Source organism: Hyperoodon ampullatus, assembly GCF_949752795.1.
Source record: "Hyperoodon ampullatus genome assembly, chromosome: 12".
Taxonomy (NCBI): Eukaryota; Metazoa; Chordata; class Mammalia; order Artiodactyla; family Ziphiidae; genus Hyperoodon; species Hyperoodon ampullatus.
In genome coordinates this window covers 41,669,944-41,689,992 of record NC_136925.1, presented here as the reverse complement: position 1 = coordinate 41,689,992, position 20,049 = coordinate 41,669,944, and the positions used below count along the sequence as shown (strand labels likewise).

At 38.7% G+C, this 20,049-nt stretch overlaps 1 protein-coding gene across 1 annotated transcript; it reads right to left on the bottom strand.

Moving 5' to 3' along the window:
- Positions 1–13,992: 13,992 nt before the first annotated feature.
- On the bottom strand, positions 13,993–19,774 carry MFSD4B (major facilitator superfamily domain containing 4B; the record flags this gene model as incomplete). Its single annotated transcript, XM_079716721.1, is given in 5 exon segments — positions 13,993–14,028; positions 14,030–15,240; positions 16,575–16,691; positions 17,801–17,969; positions 19,685–19,774. Coding segments are annotated over 5 exon segments (1,584 nt in total). The 5' UTR covers positions 19,736–19,774.
- Between the last annotated feature and the right edge of the window lie 275 nt (positions 19,775–20,049).

Here is a 20,049-nt window from a genome sequence, read left to right as displayed (position 1 = left end):
ACAAGAGAAGAAAAGGACCTACAAAAACAAATGCAAAACAATTAAGAAAATGGTCATAGGAACATACATATCGATAATTACCTTAAACGTGAATGGATTAAATGCTCCAACAAAAAGACACAGGCTTGCTGAATGGATACAAAAACAAGACCCATATATATGCTGTCTACAAGTGACCCACTTCAGACCTAGAGGACATACAGACTGAAAGTGAGGAGATGGAAAAAGATATTCCATGCAAATGGAAATCAAAAGAAAGCTGGAGTAGCAATACTCATATCAGATAAAATAGACTTTAAAATAAAGAATGTTACAAGAGACAAGGAAGGACACTACATAATGATCAAGGGATCAATCGAAGAAGAAGATATAACAATTATAAATATATAGGCAACCAACATAGGAGCACCTCAATACATAAGGCAACTGCTAACAGCTATAAAAGAGGAAATCGACAGTAACACAATAACAGTGGGGGACTTTAACACCTCACTTACACCAATGGACAGATCATCCAAAATGAAAATAAATAAGGAAACAGAAGCTTTAAATGACACAACAGACCAGATAGATTTAACTGATATTTATCAGACATTCCGTCCAAAAACAGCAGATTACACTTTCTTCTCAAGTGCGCACGGAACATTCTCCAGGATAGATCACATCTTGGGTCATAAATCAAGCCTCAGTAAATTTAAGAAAACTGAAATCATATCAAGCATCTTTTTTTTTTTTTTCAAGCATCTTTTCTGACCACAACGCTATGAGATTAGAAATGAATTACAGGGGAAAAAACGTAAAAAACACAAACACATGGAGGCTAAACAATACGTTACTAAGTAACCAAGATATCACTAAAGAAGTCAAAGAGGAAATCAAAAAATACCTACAGACAAATGACAATGAAAATATGACGATCCAAAACATATGGGATGCAGCAAAAGCAGTTCTAAGAGGGAAGTTTATAGCTATACAAGCCTACATGAAGAAACAAGAAACATCTGAAGTGAACAATCTAACCTTACACCTAAAGGAACTAGAGAAAGAAGAAAAAACAAAACCCAAAGCTAGAAGAAGGAGAGAAATCTAAAGATCAGAGCAGAAATAAATGAAATAGAAACAAAGAAAACAATAGCAAAGATAAATAAAACAAAAAGCTGGTTCTTTGAGAAGATAAACAAAATTGATAAACCATTAGCCAGACTCATCAAGAAAACGAGGGAGTGGACTCAAATCAATAAAATTAGAAATGAAAAAGGAGAAGTTACACAGACACCCCAGAAATACAAAGCATCCTAAGAGACTACTACCAGCAACTCTGTGCCAATAAAATGGACAACCTGGAAGGAATGGACAAATTCTTAGAAAGTTATAACCTTCCAACACTGAACCAGGAAGAAACAGAAAATAGGAACAGACCAATCACAAGTAATGAAATTGAAACTGTGATTAAAAATCTTCCAACAAACAAAAGTCCAGGACCAGATGGCTTCACAGGTGAATTCTATCAAACATCTAGAGAAGAGCTAATATCCATCCTTCTCAAACTCTTCCAAAAAATTTCAGAGGAAGGAAGACTCCCAAACTCATTCTATGAGGCCACCATCATCCTGATACCAAAACCAGACAAAGATACTACAAAAAAAGAAAATTACAGACCAATATCACTGATGAATATAGATGCAAAAATCCTCAACAAAATACCAGAAAACAGAATCCAACAACACATTAAAAGGATCATACACCATGATCGAGTGGGATTTATCCCAGGGATGCAAGCATTCTTCAATATACGCAAATCAATCAACCTGATACACCATATTAACAAACTGAAGAATAAAAACCATATGATCATCTCAATAGAGGCAGAAAAACCTTTTGAAAAAATTCAACACCCATTTATGATAAAAATTCTCCAGAAAGTGGGCACAGAGGGAACCTACCTCAACATAATAAAGGCCGTATACGACAAACCCACAGCAAACATCGTCCTCAATGGTGTAAAAATGAAAGCATTTCCTCTAAGATCAGGAACGAGACAAGGATGTCCACTCTCACCACTATTATTCAACATAGTTTTGGAAGTCCTAGCCACAGCAATCAGAGAAGAAAAAAAATAAAAGGAATACAAACTGGAAAAGAAGAAGTAAAACTGTCACTGTTTGCAGATAACATGATACTATATATAGAGAATCCTAAAGATGCCACCGGAAAACTACTAGAGCTAATCAATGAATTTGATAAAGTTGCAGGGTACAAAATTAATGCGCACAAATCTCTTGCATTCCTATATACTAATGATGAAAAATCTGAAAGAGAAATTAAGGAAACACTCCCATTTACCATTGCAACAAAAAGAATAAAATATCTAGGAATAAACCTACCTAAGAAGACAAAAGACTTGTATGCAGAAAATTATAAGACACTGATGAAAGAAATTAAAGATGATACAAATAGATGGAGAAATATACCATGTTCTTGGATTGGAAGAATCAACATTGTGAAAATGACTCTACTACTCAAAGCAATCTACAGATTCAATGCAATCCCTATCAAACTACCACTGGCATTTTCACAGAACTAGAACAAAAAATATCACAATTTGTATGGAAACACAAAAGACCACAAATAGCCAAAGCAATCTTGAGAATGAAAAACAGAGCTGGCGGAATCAGGCTCCCTGACTTCAGACTATACTACAAAGCTACAGTAATCACGACAGTATGGTACTGGCACAAAAAGAGAAATATAGATCAATGGAACAGGATAGAAAGCTCAGATATAAACCCATATACATATGGTCACCTTATCTTTGATAAAGGAGGGAGGAATGTACAGTGGAGAAAGGACAGCCTCTTCAGTAAGTGGTGCTGGGAAAACTGAACAGGTACATGTAAAAGTAAGAGATTAGATCACTCTCTAACACCATACACAAAAATAAGCTCAAAATGGATTAAAGACTTAAATGTAAGGCCAGAAACTATGAAACTCTTAGAGGAAAACACAGGCAGAACACTCTATGACATAAATCGCAGCAAGATCCTTTTTGACCCACATCCTAGAGAAATGGAAATAAAAACAAAATAAACAAATGGGACCTAATAAAACTTCAAAGCTTTCGCACAGCAAAGGAAACCATAAACAAGACCAAAAGACAACCCTCAGAATGGGAGAAAATATTTGCAAATGAAACAACTGACAAAGGATTAATCTCCAAAATTTATAAGCAGCTCATGCAGCTCAATAGCAAAAAACAACCCAATCCAAAAATGGGCAGAAGACCTAAATAGACATTTCTCCAAAGAAGATATACAGACTGCCAACAAACACATGAAAGAATGCTCAACATCTTTAATCATTAGAGAAATGAAAATCAAAACTACAATGAGATATCATCTCACACCAGTCAGAATGGCCATCATCAAAAAGTCTAGAAACAATAAGTGCTGGAGAGGGTGTGGAGAAAAGGGAACACTCTTGCACTGCTGGTGGGAATGTGAAATTGGTACAGCCACTATGGAGAACAGTATGGAGGTTCCTTAAAAAACTACAAATAGAACTACCATATGACCCAGCAATCCCACTACTGGGCATATACCCTGAGAAAACCATAATTCAAAAAGAGACATGTACCAAAATGTTCATTGCAGCTCTATTTACAATAGCCCAGAGATGGAAAAAACCTAAGTGTCCATCATCGGATGAATGGATAAAGAAGATGTGGCACATATATACAATGGAATATTACTCAGCCATAAAAAGAAATGAAATTGAGCTATTTGTAATTAGGTGGATAGACCTAGAGTCTGTCACACAGAGTGAAGTAAGTCAGAAAGAGAAAGACAAATACCATATGCTAACACATATATATGGAATTTAAGGGAAAAAAATGTCATGAAGAACCTAGGGGTAAAACAGGAATAAAGACACAGACCTACTTGAGAATGAACTTGAGGATATGGAGAGGGGGAAGGGTAAGCTGTGACAAAGCGAGAGAGAGGCAAGGACATATATATACTACCAAACATAAAGTAGATACCTAGTGTGAAGCAGCCGCATAGCACAGGGAGATCAGCTCGGTGCTTTGTGACCGCCTGGAGGGGTGGGATAGGGAGGGTGGGAGGGAGGGAGACGCAAGAAGGAAGGGATATGGGAACAGATGTATATGTATAACTGATTCACTTTGTTATAAAGCAAAAACTAATAAAAAAATAAAATAATAAAAATAATTTTAAAAAAAAGAAAATATCCCTAATGGCAGAAGAAAGTGAGTGAATGCTTGGAGGAGTCTGGAAGAATAAACTAAATTGGCCCACAGCAAATAGAATTTTCTATTATATCTTAAAGTTGTGTAAAACCTGCATTCTCCATCATAATACCAAAAAAAAGTGATCTAAATTACTTACTGTTAAAATTATTTAAGCCCATAACTATTTTCAGTTAAAATTAATGTCAGAGATACCATGCTTGAAAAAGTTTGAACATAGGTAAGAAAAAAAAGTAGTACTAGTTCACAGAATGGGCTAGAGATTTGCTGACTTTATATTGTGACATGTAGGTATATTGAAAACAAAACAAAATACCAAATACCCACTCGTATAACCCTATTCTGATGAAATGTAATGAATTATTTCTGCATATTCTCTCTAGCATTTGTCTGCCTGATTTCAATAATAGTATTCTTAATTTTTTTTTTAAAAAAAGAACACTCCCTAACACCATACACAAAAATAAGCTCAAAATGGATTAAAGACCTAAATGTAAGGCCAGAAACTATCAAACTCTTAGAGGAAAACACAGACAGAACACTCTATGACATAAACCACAGCAAGATCCTTTTGACCCACATCCTAGAGAAATGAAAATAAAAACAAAAATAAACAAATGGGACCTAATGAAACTTCAAAGCTTTTGCACAGCAAAGAAAACCATAAACAAGACGAAAAGACAACCCTCAGAATGGGAGAAAATGTTTGCAAATGAAGCAACTGACAAAGGATTAATCTCCAAAATTTATAAGCAGCTCATGCAGCTCAATAACAAAAAAACAAACAACCCAATCCAAAACAGGGCAGAAGATCTAAATAGACATTTCTCCAAAGAAGATATACAGATTGCCAACAAACACATGAAAGAATGCTCAACATCATTAATCATTAGAGAAATGCAAATCAAAACTACAATGAGATATCATCTCACACCAGTCAGAATGGCCATCATCAAAAAATCTAGAAACAATAAATGCTGGAGAGGGTGTGGAGAAAAGGGAACACTCTTGCACTGCTGGTGGGAATGTGAATTGGTACAGCCACTATGGAGAACAGTATGGAGGTTCCTTTAAAAACTACAAATTGGGCTTCCCTGGTGGCGCAGTGGCTGAGAGTCCACCTGCCAGTGCGGGGGACGCGCGTTAGTGCCCCGGTCCGGGAGGATCCCGCATGCCGCAGAGCGGCTTGGCCCATGAGCCATGGCCACTGAGTCTGTGCATCCGGGGCCTGTGCTCCGCAGTGGGAGAGGCCACAGCAGTGAGAGGCCAGCATACCGCACACACACACAAAAAAAAAACTACAAATAGAACTACCATATGACCCAGCAATCCCACTACTGGGCATATACCCTGAGAAAACCATAATTCAAAAAGAGTCGTGTACCAAAATGTTCATTGCAGCTCTATTTACAATAGCCAGGAGACGGAAAGAACCTAAGTGTCCATCATCGGATGAATGGATAAAGAAGATATGGCACATATATACAATGGAATATTACTCAGCCATAAAAAGAAACGAAATCGAGTTATTTGTAGTGAGGTGGATGGACCTAGAGCCTGTCATACAGAGCGAAGTAAGTCAGAAAGAGGAAGACAAATACCATATGCTAACACATATATATGGAATTTAAGAAGAAAAAAATGTCATGAAGAACCTAGGGGTAAGACAGGGATAAAGACACAGACCTACTAGAGAATGGACTTGAGGATATGGGGAAGGGGAAGTTGTGACAAAGTGAGAGAGTGGCATGGACATATATACACTACCAAACATAAAACAGATAGCTAGTGGGAAGGAGCCGCACAGCACAGGGAGATCAGCTCGGTGCTTTGTGACCACCTGGATGGGTGGGATAGGGAGGGTGGGAGAGAGGGAGATGCAAGAGGGAGGAGATATGGGGATATATGTATATGTATAACTGATTCACTTTGTTATAAAGCAGAAACTAACACACCATTGTAAAGCAATTATACTCCAATAAAGATGTAAAAAAATGATAATTACAGACCAATATCACTGATGCATATAGATGCAAAAATCCTCAACAAAATACTAGCAAACAGAATCCAACAACACATTAAAAGGATCATACACCATGATCAAGTGGGATTTATCCCAGGGATGCAAGGATTCTTCAATATACGCAAATCAATCAATGTGATACACCATATTAACAAACTGAAGAATAAAAACCATATGATCATCTCAATAGAGGCAGAAAAACCTTTTGACAAAATTCAACACCCATTTATGATAAAAACACTCCAGAAAGTGGGCATAGAGGGATCCTACCTCAACATAATAAAGGCCGTATACGACAAACCCACAGCAAACATCATTCTCAATGGTGAAAAACTGAAAGTATTTCCTCTAAGATCAGAAATAAGACAAGGATGTCCACTCTCACCATTATTACCACGGCAATCAGAGAAGAAAAAAAATAAAAGGAATACAAATTGGAAAAGAAGAAGTAAAACTGTCACTGTTTGCAGATGACATGATACTATATATAGGGAATCCTAAAGATGCCACCAGAAAACTACTAGAGCTAATCAATGAATTTGGTAAAGTTGCAGGGTACAAAATTAACGCACACAAAGCTCTTGCATTCCTATACACTAATGATGAAAAATCTGAAAGAGAAATTAAGAAAACACTCCCATTTACCACTGCAACAAAAAGAATAAAATACCTAGGAATAAACCTACCTAGGGAGACAAAAGACCTGTATGCAGAAAACTATAAGACACTGATGAAAGAAATTAAAGATGATACCAAAAGATGGAGAGACATACCATGTTCTTGGATTGGAAGAATCAATATTGTGAAAATGACTATACTACCCAAAGCAATCTATAGATTCAATGCAATCCCTATCAAATTACCAATGGAATTAGAACAAAAAATCTTAAAATTTGTATGGAGACACAAAAGACCCCGAATAGCCAAAGCAGTCTTGAGGGAAATAAACGGAGCTGGAGGAGTCAGATTCCCTGACTTCAGACTATACTACAAAGCTACAGTAATCAAGACAATATGGTACTGGCACAAAAACAGAAACATAGATCAATGGAACAAGATAGAAAGCCCAGAGATATACCCATGCACCTATGGTCAACTAATCTATGACAAAGGAGGCAAAGATATACAGTGGAGAAAAGACAGTCTCTTCAATAAGTGGTGCTGAGAAAACTGGACAGCTACATGTAAAAGAATGAAATTAGAACACTACCTAACACCATACACAAAAATAAGCTCAAAATGGAATCGAGACCTAAATGTAAGACTGGACACTATAAAACTCTTAGAGGAAAACCTAGGAAGAACACTCTTTGACATAAATCACAGCAAGATCTTTTTTGATCCACCTCCTAGAGTAATGGAAATAAAAACAAAAATAAACAAATGGGACCTAATGAAACTTAAAAGCTTTTGCACAGCAAAGGAAACCATGAACAAGATGGAAAGACAACACTCAGAATGGGAGAAAATATTTGCAAACAAATCAACGGACAAAGGATTAATCTCCAAAATATATAAACAGCTCATGCAGCTCCATATTAAAGAAACGAACAACCCAATCCAAAAATGGGCAGAAGACCTAAATAGACATTTCTTTAAAGAAGACATACAGATGGCCAAGAAGCACATGAAAAGCTGCTCAACATCACTAATTATTAGAGAAATGCAAATCAAAACTACAATGAGGTGGGCTTCCCTGGTGGCACAGTGGTTGAGAGTCCGCCTGGTGATGCAGGGGACACGGGTTTGTGCCCTGGTCCGGGAAGATCCCACATGCCGCGGAGCGGCTGGGCCTGTGAGCCATGGCCACTGAGCCTGCGCGTCCAGAGCCTGTGTTCCGCAACGGGAGAGGCCACAACAGTGAGAGGCCCACGTACCGCAAAAAAAAAAAAAAAAAAAAAAACCAAAAAACTACAATGAGGTATCACCTCACACCAGTCAGAATGGGCATCATCAGAAAATCTAGAAACAACAAATGCTGGAGAGGGTGTGGAGAAATGGTAACCCTCCTGCACTGTTGGTGGGAATGTATATTGATACAGCCACTATGGAGAACAGTATGGAGGTTCCTTAAAAAACTAAAGATAGAATTACCATATGACCCAGCAATCCCACTACTGGGCATATACCCAGAGAAAACCATAATTCAAAAAGACACATGCACCCCAATGTTCATTGCAGCACTGTTTACAATAGCCAGGTCATGGAAGCAACCTAAATGCCCATCGACAGACAAATGGATAGAGAAGTTGTGGTACATATATACAATGGAATATTACTCAGCCATAAAAAGGAACAAAATTGAGTCATTTGTTGAGATGTGGATGGATCTAGAGACTGTCAGACAGAGTGAAGTAACTCACAAAGAGAAAAACAAATATCATATATTAACGCATGTATGTGGAACCTAGAAAAATAGTACAGATGAACCGGTTTGCAGGGCAGAAGTTGAGACACAGATGTAGAGAACAAACGTACGGACACCAAGGGGGGAAAACCGCAGTGGGGTGGGGATGGTGGTGTGCTGAATTGGGCGATTGGGATTGACATGTATACACTGATGTGTATAAAATGGATGACTAATAAGAATTTGCAGTATAAAAAAAACAAACAAAAAAACAACTAAACTTTCTTTGGGTTATTTGTATGGAAATATATTAATATAAATGTTTCAGACATTACATGAAATTTCTAAAAATCTTATACGTTCTGGTATAATGTTATAAGTCATAATTCTTGTTATTAGTTTAAAATGTATATCTCAGAAATAACTACATTTTCTTGTCAATTGCATTATTATGAACTTTCATCAGATCTTTAACTGTGGTCACTTTTAAGTCTTTTGTCATTTACAGTAAGTTCTGGGTGTACTCTGATGCTTCTGCAAAAATATTCCTACAAAAGGGTTTCAACTTCAAGGAATTCATGGAATAGACTGACAAGTACAGGTTTCTGGTAACTGACTATACTGCTGAACTGAATGAATTAAGCATTTTCAGAACTCTAATGGAAAGCTGATGAATTCAAAAAAGTGCTAACAAAAGATCAAGATGAAAAAAAATTGATTACATGGGACTGAGTGAACTGATGAGGATGATTATAATTTTTGTGACTTTCTGTTTGAATAAAAAAAAAATCCCACGAGGACTCAGAGGCAAAAAATATACAAATCAATTTTCAATGCAAAGTAAAGGAGCTGTTACAGTGGAGGATTACTGGACTGAATGTCAATATTATGACATAGGATGAGTGTGTTTTGTGTTTGGCAATTGCAATAATTGTTGCTTTTGTTGTGGTCATCCATTTAAAAAAAAAAGAAAAGAAAAGCTAAAACAAAACAAATGAAATTCCCAAAAGTAGCAAAGAACTTGACACTCCCAAAAAGTGGACCTTGCTACCCAAAGTGTGGTCAATCCAAGGGCCAACAGCACCTAGAAGCTTGTTAGAAATGTAGAATCTCAGTCCTACCCCAGTCCAACTGAATTAGAAGCTGTATTTTAACAAGCAATTCTAATGCCCATTAAAGTATGAGAAGCACTAGTCTAGTTCTCTACCCTTCCACATTGAGCAAGTAATCCTCTCTCAGCAAATTTGAAAAAAACACTATATACAGCTGCATGTAAATCTACAGCAATCTTCATAAAAATTTCAGTTAAAAAAAAAAACATTTCTGGGACTTCCCTGGTGGTCCAATGGGAAAGACTCTGCCCTCCCAATGAAGGCGGCCAGGTTCAATCCCTAGTCAGGGAACTAGATCCCACATGCATGCCGCAACTAAAGATCCTGCACACTGCAACAAAGGTTCCACGTGCCACAACTAAGAGCCGGCACAGCCAAAATAAATAAATAATTTTTTTTTTTTAAAAGAACATTTCTAACAAACTTTGAATCATACGAGAAGCTTTTCTGTATCCCTTCCCTATCACCTCTACCTCCACAGCATCCCCATAGTATAAAAAACATCAAACACACACAATATCGGTGGGTTCACATATACAAACACACACATTTACAACACTATGAACAAAACAAGGGCACTTAAACACAAATACAGGGCATCCCAGAAGAATATATCTACTTCCACTAAGAATTTTAAGCTCTATTTTAGTAATAACTTTTTAAGCAGCAGGATTGAAAATGGTACATTGCTATGGTAAAACAAAAGTTCTGGTTATGAGAAAGCTATCCTGTCTATTCAGTAAATCTACCTGAAACAAAATCATTTTACATGTAATCTGGGTCTCACACATTTTTCAGGAATGTGCTGCTACACTGTTTTTGTTTTTAATAAACTACAATTCTTCAAACTAAAAACCAGTCCACCAAATGTAGTATCAATATAATCTGGACACAAAATTCAAGTTGTTTCTGATACCTTATTTGGTAGAAAGAAACTTGTTTTTACCCCTTTACCCTTGACTTAGGAAATTAAGTTGATTAGAAATGTAAGAACTTTCTAGGTGTTTAGGATTGTGATTACTTATATTTGTCCCTTATATTTTTAGGTACTTCCCTAATCTTCTATCATGACCTTTCTTTATACCTTCATTACTTGTATAATAAAAACTGGTTTTTAAAAAAGAGTTTCCTTTAAAAAATAATTGTAATTGAAAAACGCTCTCAAAGTGTTCTTGGACTTTACTATGAAAATACAATTAAACTGAAACTTACCTATTTCCCTCATATTATGCTGCATTTGAACGGGTTTTAAAAAGCACAGTGGTAAAGGACGCAAAATAAAATCTCAAGAAAAAAAGCCTAACTCCGAGTTAGGTTTATTGGCCTGGTCTATGGAGCACTTTCCATCCCCTCACTAGTATGTTCAGTGGGCTGTATCTATAATCACTTTCAATGACTGCTGAAGGTCTTTCTTCCCCCCAGCTCAAACTTTCTAGCTCTCTTGAGTTTTGCAGGTACCTGAGTATAGCAGACACACTCCAGGGTGACCCCCAATAATCAGATACATCTCTATACTAGCTTCTCCCCTTGAGTTTGGGCAGATCTGCGACTTCCTTCTAGCCAACAGGATATGGCAAAGGTGACAGGATGTCACTCCTGTGATTACATTATATTATAAAAGATACCAGCTTAGCCGGCTCTGGTAAGAGATTCTCCCACTGGCTTTGAAGAAACAAGCTGCCGTACTTCTGAGAGGATCTAAGAGAGGGCCACACAGCAAGGGTCTGTGGGAGGTTCTAACAATCGAGAATGGTGCCTGCTGACAGCCAGCAAAAAACGGAGATCTCAATCCACCACATCAAGGAACTGAATACTGTCAAAAACTACACGGCCCTGGAAGGGAAGCCCAAGCTCCACAAAGAAGCACAACCCTTCCAACAGCCTGACTGCAGCCCTGTGAAACCGTGAGCAGAGAACCCAGTGACACCGTGCCCAAACTCCTGACTCAAGGAAACTATGAGGTTAAAGAAACAAAAACTCTGCTGTTTTAAGCTGTTAAATTTGTGGTAATTTGTTACTCAGCAATAGAAAATTTCGGTATTGGTTATCTGTGTATCAGCAGACACTTACTTAACTAAGAACTTATTATTAGGATGAATGCTAATTCCTGAATTGTAATAAGTCTTATCCTTCCAATATGGAAATACATTATTAAACTTTAACAATGCCTATAATCTCATCTGGCCATTCACATTTTGGTTTGTGGAATTCTAATGCATTTTTCATGGATTTCCAAATTTTCTGCCATGTTCTTATTACCTTCTTTCCCTGAGTTGCCTTTTTATCCTTTAAATGTAGATGCTGCAGGCAGAATCCCTATTCTAGCAAGCCGCGCAGATACCAAACAGCTGCTACTGCCTAAATTCCAACAACCTGAGAAAAAGCAGTAAATGGAGCAGAGATAATCTCCAAGTTCTAGCTAAGAGAAAAATACAGTATAAAAAGAGCAAGAATAGGCTTTTCACTGATAATTTCTTCACCAGCCCTCTCCAAAACTGTCAGATTGTTAATATGAACCAATAATGGACAGTGGTCAAGAAAGGTAGTTTTCCACTTAAAACAAAGGCAAATTTATAGAAATTAGATAAAAAGTAGACATACTGCAACCAAGTAGAAATTAGATATTATTCAGCATAAAATGTGCTAAAAAGAAGTGAATAAAAATCTGTCATCAATGCCAGTCATTTATCAAAGGATAGCCCCTTTGCCATACTCATGATCCCTGACTCTTAGGCTCCCAAGCCCCTTTCTAATCATTACTTTGGTTTCCCAGGTATTTCAAACTCAGCAAAGAGGAAGCCCAGAGGGCTTCAAGTATTGTATCCAGAGTATTGTATCCACTTGTATCCAGAGGATCCAAGTGGAGGGGGATACAAGTATTCCAATCATTGGAAAAGACTGGGTCTCACTGTAAATTAAACTAGCAACCTAATTTACAGCACGTACATGATTACCAACCAGACTCAATGAGGAGCAATTCCTGGAACAGCAAGGCTCATACCCAGACTGTGTCACTGAGCTAGGCAAAGGACCTCAAGAGACCCTGTCCACAGCCCTACTACTAACACAGTAACCCTGAAACAGCTTTAAAAATCGGAACAAGGCATCTCCAAATCCTGTTTGAACATAATTAGAGAAAATAAGCATATAAAAATAACTCTTTTTAAAATGTCTGTAAAAATAGTATAATCTCCATAATTGAATGAATTACGATAGTCACTGAAATGAAGACACTGATTGTAAAATGCAACACTACTTTATAGAAGTATATAGGAAAACACTGTCAATTAAGTTTTGCCACAATGTTAAATGATCATTGATTTCAACACATTCTGATTTCAGAGAGGTTAAAAATGTGAAAAAAGGTGTATCTCAGAATCGATGAAATACGGTACTAAAAATGTATTCTTCAGACAATTATTCAAATAAAGTATTAAACACTGAGTCTCTTAAATTGACACTATTCATAGTCAGTAGCACATTCTTAAAGCTATCAATTTTTTTCACTTCTCATTTGAAATGGAGAATGGGGTGACACTTATATTGATTTCTAGCAGATATCTTGCACAAACTTTAAAAATTATGGATTCCCAGTTTGAAAGTCATCGCATTTTCATTAAAGAATCACAGGTTAGGGATGAGATAAACGAGACCTATATAAGTTAAATGACTGAGTACAGGGCCAGAAGACTAGTAAGCAGCAGTGGAGGCCTGAGGCCAGGTCTGTGCCTGTTCTGTGTTCTCTTCATAGAAATCAGAAATCATGAGTAATTAGCATTTTCTGGTCCAACACTACAGAGTGAAACAATAAAAATCTCTGTCCATTTTCAAAGATGCTCTTTTATGAAATGATTCTCCTCAACTTCCCTGGCAGAATACTGATGACGGATAATTTGTTCAGCTAACCAATTCAACCACTAAACAGTTTCATTCTATCTGAATGGCACCCAACTTCTCAAAAACAAATGCCTTCTCTGCACACTCTGAGGCCAGAAAATATTGCCTAATCAGCCACATGCCACCAAACGCTAGCCTCACAACAGGATCCAGCTGTATAAGATCACTGGTTCTTTATGAAAGGCTCTGGGAATGACAAAACATTTCAAAACCTTTTAGCATTTGCTATACTTGGACCTAGAAATTTTGACCCCCAAAGCTTGTTGAAAATCTGTTATGCTTTGCTCTGACTGGCCTCTTTAGAACTGGTGATTATTCAGGGAAGTCAGTAAATAATTCATCTTCTCTAGGCCTTAGTCCCTTTTGTCCTGGTTTCTTGCAAGGTGATTCACAGGGGACTTGCCCATGTTAACTGCAGAGGACTCAAACATTAACGCATTTGAGTGGGATTGGTTGGAGACGTCAGCTGTGGGCTCCATCAAAATATATCTAGATGTCTCTATTACAGAATTCCTCATTGTATCATTCATTTCGATCACTTCAAAGTCCATTTCATTCCATTTTTCTGCATCTTCTTCTTCATTCTCTTCCTCATAGTCATTTAGCCCAGAGCTAGAGAGCAAAGCTTTCTGGTCCTCGCTTTTACTGTGTTCTTTTTGCTGACGACTGATAGGCAAGGTGGCTAATTTATACAGCACAGGAAATAAAACAGCAGTGGCTATTGATGACCCCAAACAGGTGTACAAAACTACAGGCAAATCAGGGTATTTTCCTTGAAGAATTCCAATTACTGCAGGAACAGCCATTTCTCCCAGGGCAGCACCGACTACAAAAAATGCTGCAGCTTTCCCATGGATGGTCGTGTACTGCTCAATCCAAGACACACCACTGGGAAATGTGGTTGCCATTGAGGCGCCATACACCGAAGTTGCTATCCAGAGACAAACTCGGCTCTTGTTGAAAAGCACCAGAAATAAAGATGAAGCCAGGCTGCCAATGTTGCTCAACACAATCATGGTTCCAGGTTGTAAACATGTAGCAAAAAAGATTGCCATACCCCTGCAGGCTGCAAAGGTCCCCCAGAAGATGGAGTTCAACCCAGCTGCTTCACTTTCTTTCATGCCAGCATGGGTGGTTGCAAAGGAGAAAACGTAAGAGCCATATGTTACCTCGGCTCCAACATAAAAAAAGAAGAACAGAAAAAGGAGACAAAGAAGGGCATTGTGATATTTAGCTCTTCGAAACCTCTGAGTACATGCTTTTGCTTTTTCCTGCCTCGAGCTTTTCTTTACAAACAGAGCGAAAAAAAAGAGAGAAACTACAAAAATATAAGCACCGATAACAGCATAAGCCCACAGTAAATTCATATCATCAGGTATTCCAAGTAGAGATTCTGAGTCAGCTTCAGATGACTGGTTGAAGGCAGAATGGTTAAAGTCAGCCTCTGTGTGGTTTTCAGCAGACACCATCCTGCCCAATGCCAATTTAGCCAGCAGGGGAGCCAAAAAGGCACCCAAGGCAAAACTGAAGTGTAAGGCCTGCATATGGGGGGCTCCTTTGTCCCCCCAAATAGCCAAGATTAGGACGTTACCACCTACCAATGAAAGATGGGGAGAATGATTTAATCATAGTAACTTAGTAAAAAAAAAAAGTTCAAAATAGATGAGTCTATTTTACATGGCACAAGGATTATAATATTCTAAGTTATCAACTGTTGCAACTAAGTCAATTCTATGATTAAGAAACTCTAACTCACCAATACCACCAGCGAACTCTAAGCACTGGAACATCACACACTCACAAATGGGATTCTACAAGCTAATAAACCACTATTTCCTAGAGCCAAGTACATTAGCCCAAGGCTTTTTATAATACAGTTCTAATACCAGGAATAGGAGGGGTGGGGTTAGGAAAGGATATTTATATAGTTATTTTAAAACATTTTAAATATATATTATCATCAGATAGTGGCCAAACTACCAAATTTTTCTGTACCTGCAATCAGTAGCCACTTGAAGAAAATTATTTATGTATATGGCAGATGCAAAACACATGTTCAGGAACCTGAACATTACAGGATTCTGCTGTGCCCATTGCAGGAAATCAAGGAACACGGACACCTTCTAACACTCTCAGTTACACTGTCTATGTATCTACATGGTGAAAGGCAAGAAGCCTCAAGTCTTGTGTTTTCTCTCTTTCTTTTTAATATATTTGCAGATAAACATACAATTCCATACAATTCCATCCTGTAATTTCACAACCAAATTAAGCCCAAATTAAAAAAATATTTCCCCAACCTATCAAATAACAGGAAGAGGGGGGAACGCTGGTTTCAGGGGTGAACAAATGTCACATATGTTATTTAGTAGGTTTTAAAAGATATGAAGATACATGGAGAGGATCTCCTGCAGGAGGGCAGGAACTTTTGAGAGAATAGGAAAAAAAGGGAAATAATACACAGCACAGGTTTCTCTTAGTTCAAAAGGCAGAGTGCATTTTAAATTGGAGAGCTGCTTCTATGTTTCCTCAGCCAAATAATGGTTCCAAACTCGGTCTGTTATATTAACCCATCAATTCCTGCTATATTACAATGATAAAGTTCTATCCCGAAATGAAAACCTGCTCATCTGCACTGTAATTACCCACATGGGGGCCCCTTCCCTGTTTGGACACTGTAAATCAACAATCTCTCAAAGAACAAAATTCTCTGAATTCACTCTGTGGTTGGCTGCTCAAAAATGGGCACCCTACTTGGCAAGAAGAGTAGTTGCCGGAAAGGTGGTTCTGACCTGGAGACCCCATGACCAACTCAGTAGGTCAGTGTCATTTTAGGGGACACTGCAAGTGACAATTTAATATCATATGCTCTACTTTTTCTAGTAGAAAGTCCCTACTCCCAGAGCTGACAATGAAGGGTTCACTGACCTGTATCCAGAATGCCAACTGAAACACCAAAGATGGACATCATGACAATCAGTAACGTCACGGCCTTACAAAATGGAACAAGATAAAGACCAACTGTGGTAGCGAACATTGACACCCCTGAGAAGAAAAGTAAAAGTCAGCTATAAAAAACACTATTTATGGGAAAGGGTTATGGATCAAGTCAACATCATAAAAACTCCCAAAAATGTAAAACAGGTCAAATTAAAATTGAGTAATAACAAGTAGATGAGAGGTTCAGCTTCCACTAACAGTTATTTCATTTAAAAGCTTTTATCATCTTTATGGACTATAAAATATATGTTATTCTACTATAAATACATTTCTAGTACTGCTAATAATCAAACCATACATTATACCACAAGGCAAAGTTTTATAGCAAAACAGAGCTCAAAAACTATTCATTTAAATGTTTCACATTTAACAACCTAAAGAGATGTTTAGATATGAGATAAAAAATAAAAAAGACAAAAATTAAATGCAATTACTATAGTAGTTCATAGTAGAAATGTATTAAACAAATTTGGGGAATAGGGAGGGAAATATAAGAAGTATATTCTTTCGACACACTATGGAAATCAGAGAGATTATTTACTCATTCATCAACAATGGTAAATTATCTCCTTACGTCCAAAGCAGTTTTATCACATTAATCCAGATTTTCTTTAAACATGTCAATTTATCCAAAAAAAGGGTAAGTTAAAAGCTTTGCCATCTATTTTGAGAGTGAGGTACAGAGGCCTGGGGTAATCATTAACATGGGGCAGCTGGGACAAAAACTGAGCCTTCATCATTTCACCCACCATCCCCTCCCACCTCATTCTCAGTCCAGGGTCTAATCTGGGGAGTTTCAAGGAGTTTATTCTGATCTATGGCCCCAGGAGGTCTGCCCTAAACCCTGACAATCAGAGCTCTTTGGACAACTTGTATGTTACCCAGTGGTGGTGCCTAAACTACAATGAAGGTCGGGAAGGCTAAGGATCGCTAACACACTCCAGGGCTAATCTAAACTTCCAGAGGGGTTTAGACCGGATTCCCAGTAACTGCCAAGATGAAAGCAGGCACCAGGGAAACCTGACTTCCACTGAGGATACCTAAACACTACCCTTAAGATGTCAACCACTCTGCAAGCTAGTATGTTTCATATTTATAAACAAACTGTAAATTCCTCAAAAGTCACAAAGAAGCGAAAATTGTTGTTTACTTACCCAAAAGAAGAAAATGATTCATATTGTCAAAAAGAATTCCACCAATCACAGAGCCACCCAAATATCCAAAGGCACGGCCCACAAAAATCAGAGAAAGACTGCTGATATTGCGGTTCACATTTGCTGCCAAATCTTGAAACGTGGGTCCCAGTATAGCAACACTCATTCCCTAAAATTTAAAAAGACAGAAGTTTTCATTTACAATCATTAAAATAATGTCTATCTAGGTGGCAGCTTTTTTTCAGTATTAAAAAGGGAGGAGGGGATTTCAATGTAACGTAGGAGATTAAGCCCCACAGGAAAGACAAATTCATAATGAAAATACTAGTACTAGTAGAGCTATAGACTCCTATTTCTGGTGTGCCAAGTCCTAGTGTTTTTCTAGTTTTGACAACTCTAGATTTTTACAAAATCCTTTAATTCTTTTGGCTCTTTGCTGCAATTCTGTTTCCTTTTTGAACAATACCAGAAAAAAACTACAGTATTTGTATTAACAGTAAAATGTAACATTAAAAAATTTGTGAAATAGTTTTGAATAGTCTGAAATATACTGCACGCACAAATAACACCAGAATTTTGATGTTAAAAATTTAACAAACCATCAAGATATTATCCCCATTTTTTGATGTTGTTAAAACAGCAATATTTCTGGATGTACATGGGGTCCTTCCTCTGAATTACACATATAAAACATGCAAGAGATAAACAATTTGAATGTTTCTAAATCTACATTTTTCTTCAAAGAAAACCAAAGCCTCAGGAGTACCGTCTGTAAGGCTTTCTTAGAGAATATTACATATGCGTGTATGCAATGACTTTAAAAATAAAATTTTACTCAAAGACATGTAACTTCAGCAAAAATTAGGGGCTGCAGTTGGCTTTCACAGGAAATTCGTTGGACACACAAAAAATGTTTCCAATCTGTCTACATTTCAAGAATAAGTGATTCTAATTGCACGAATTTGCTCTAAACGCTTGGGTGTAGCCCCTCTCCAGGCCTGAGCAGTCCCCAGCTACGGGCAGGCTTGGGCACAGGCGCAGAGTAAGTGCCTAGTACAGGAAGGGAAGGCTGCGCCCCAGCTGTAACCAAATTAGTTCCTGCCTGCAAAGCACTTAAAAGGACCTGGCACATCATCTGCAACGACTTTTCTTCAAATACAAAAACTCTAAGAATCAAGCGTGGCTCAAAGGAAGAGACACTAAGTGGTCAGAAGTGACTCTGCTCAGAGGACTCACACCTCCCAACTCCCCAGGATCCCAATATTTAAGACAAGTGACCACAGGGTGGCCAAAGGGGTTGGCCAAAGGCCAAACTAGCCTTGCAGTTTGTTCTTAGAAAAACATTGAAGGACCTGAAATTTTGTTTTACAAAAGATTGTAGGCAGAATAAGAGACATTATTCCTGGCTCAACCACTTAACCAGCTGTGTGGTACGAAAGTCACTTTCCCTCTCTGGGTCTATTTCCCCACCTGCAAAAATAAGGGGTGAATTTGGTCAGACGAGGAAGAGTAAAAACCAGTAGAGCAACTTTGTGCAATAATTTGGGGGTTGGGTGAACGCAGGAGGTGGGGGGGGGACTTCGGGGGACGCTATAGACCTGGCAACCCCTCTTGCATCCCCCCGACCCCACGGAGGAGAGGTAGAAAGGTTTGCTGGAGCTGGAAAATATTTTACGAAAATCGGTTTCACACTTGACAATAACCCTCTAAGATTATAACTGTGCCCATTTTTCAGATTATGAAACTGAGGCTCCGGCAGATTAAGGAGCCCAAGGACACCCAGTCTGCAAGCGGCGGAAACGAGACAGGAGCTCGGAAGGCCGCGTTCTCTACAGGACTTCTGCTCACGCCTCGGCCTGGGAGGGTTCCAGCCCCGGCTCTCACCAGCCCCAGGAAGGCGGCACACAGGAGGACGGTGATGAACCAGCGCAGCATGCTCCCAGCCCGGCCGCTCCGCCGGGAGCCCGCCACCGCCTCCGGCTCATTCTCCGCTGAGGCCTCGGCCGGGAAGAGCCGCTGCCCGGCAGCCTGGGCCCCGGCCCCACAGGGTTCCAGTTCCAGCTCCAGCTTGGAGGCTCGCGAACAGCGGTCTTGCTGCCGTCCGGCTTCTCAGCGGAGCCTCGAGAACTCCGAGCCCTGCCCCGGCCCCGCGCCTCCAGAGCCGGCTGTCTCGGCTGGCGCCACCTCCCCGGGGGAGGCCCTAGTCCGGGCCGAGGAGTAGAACTTCGGAACGCGCCGGGTGTCGCCGG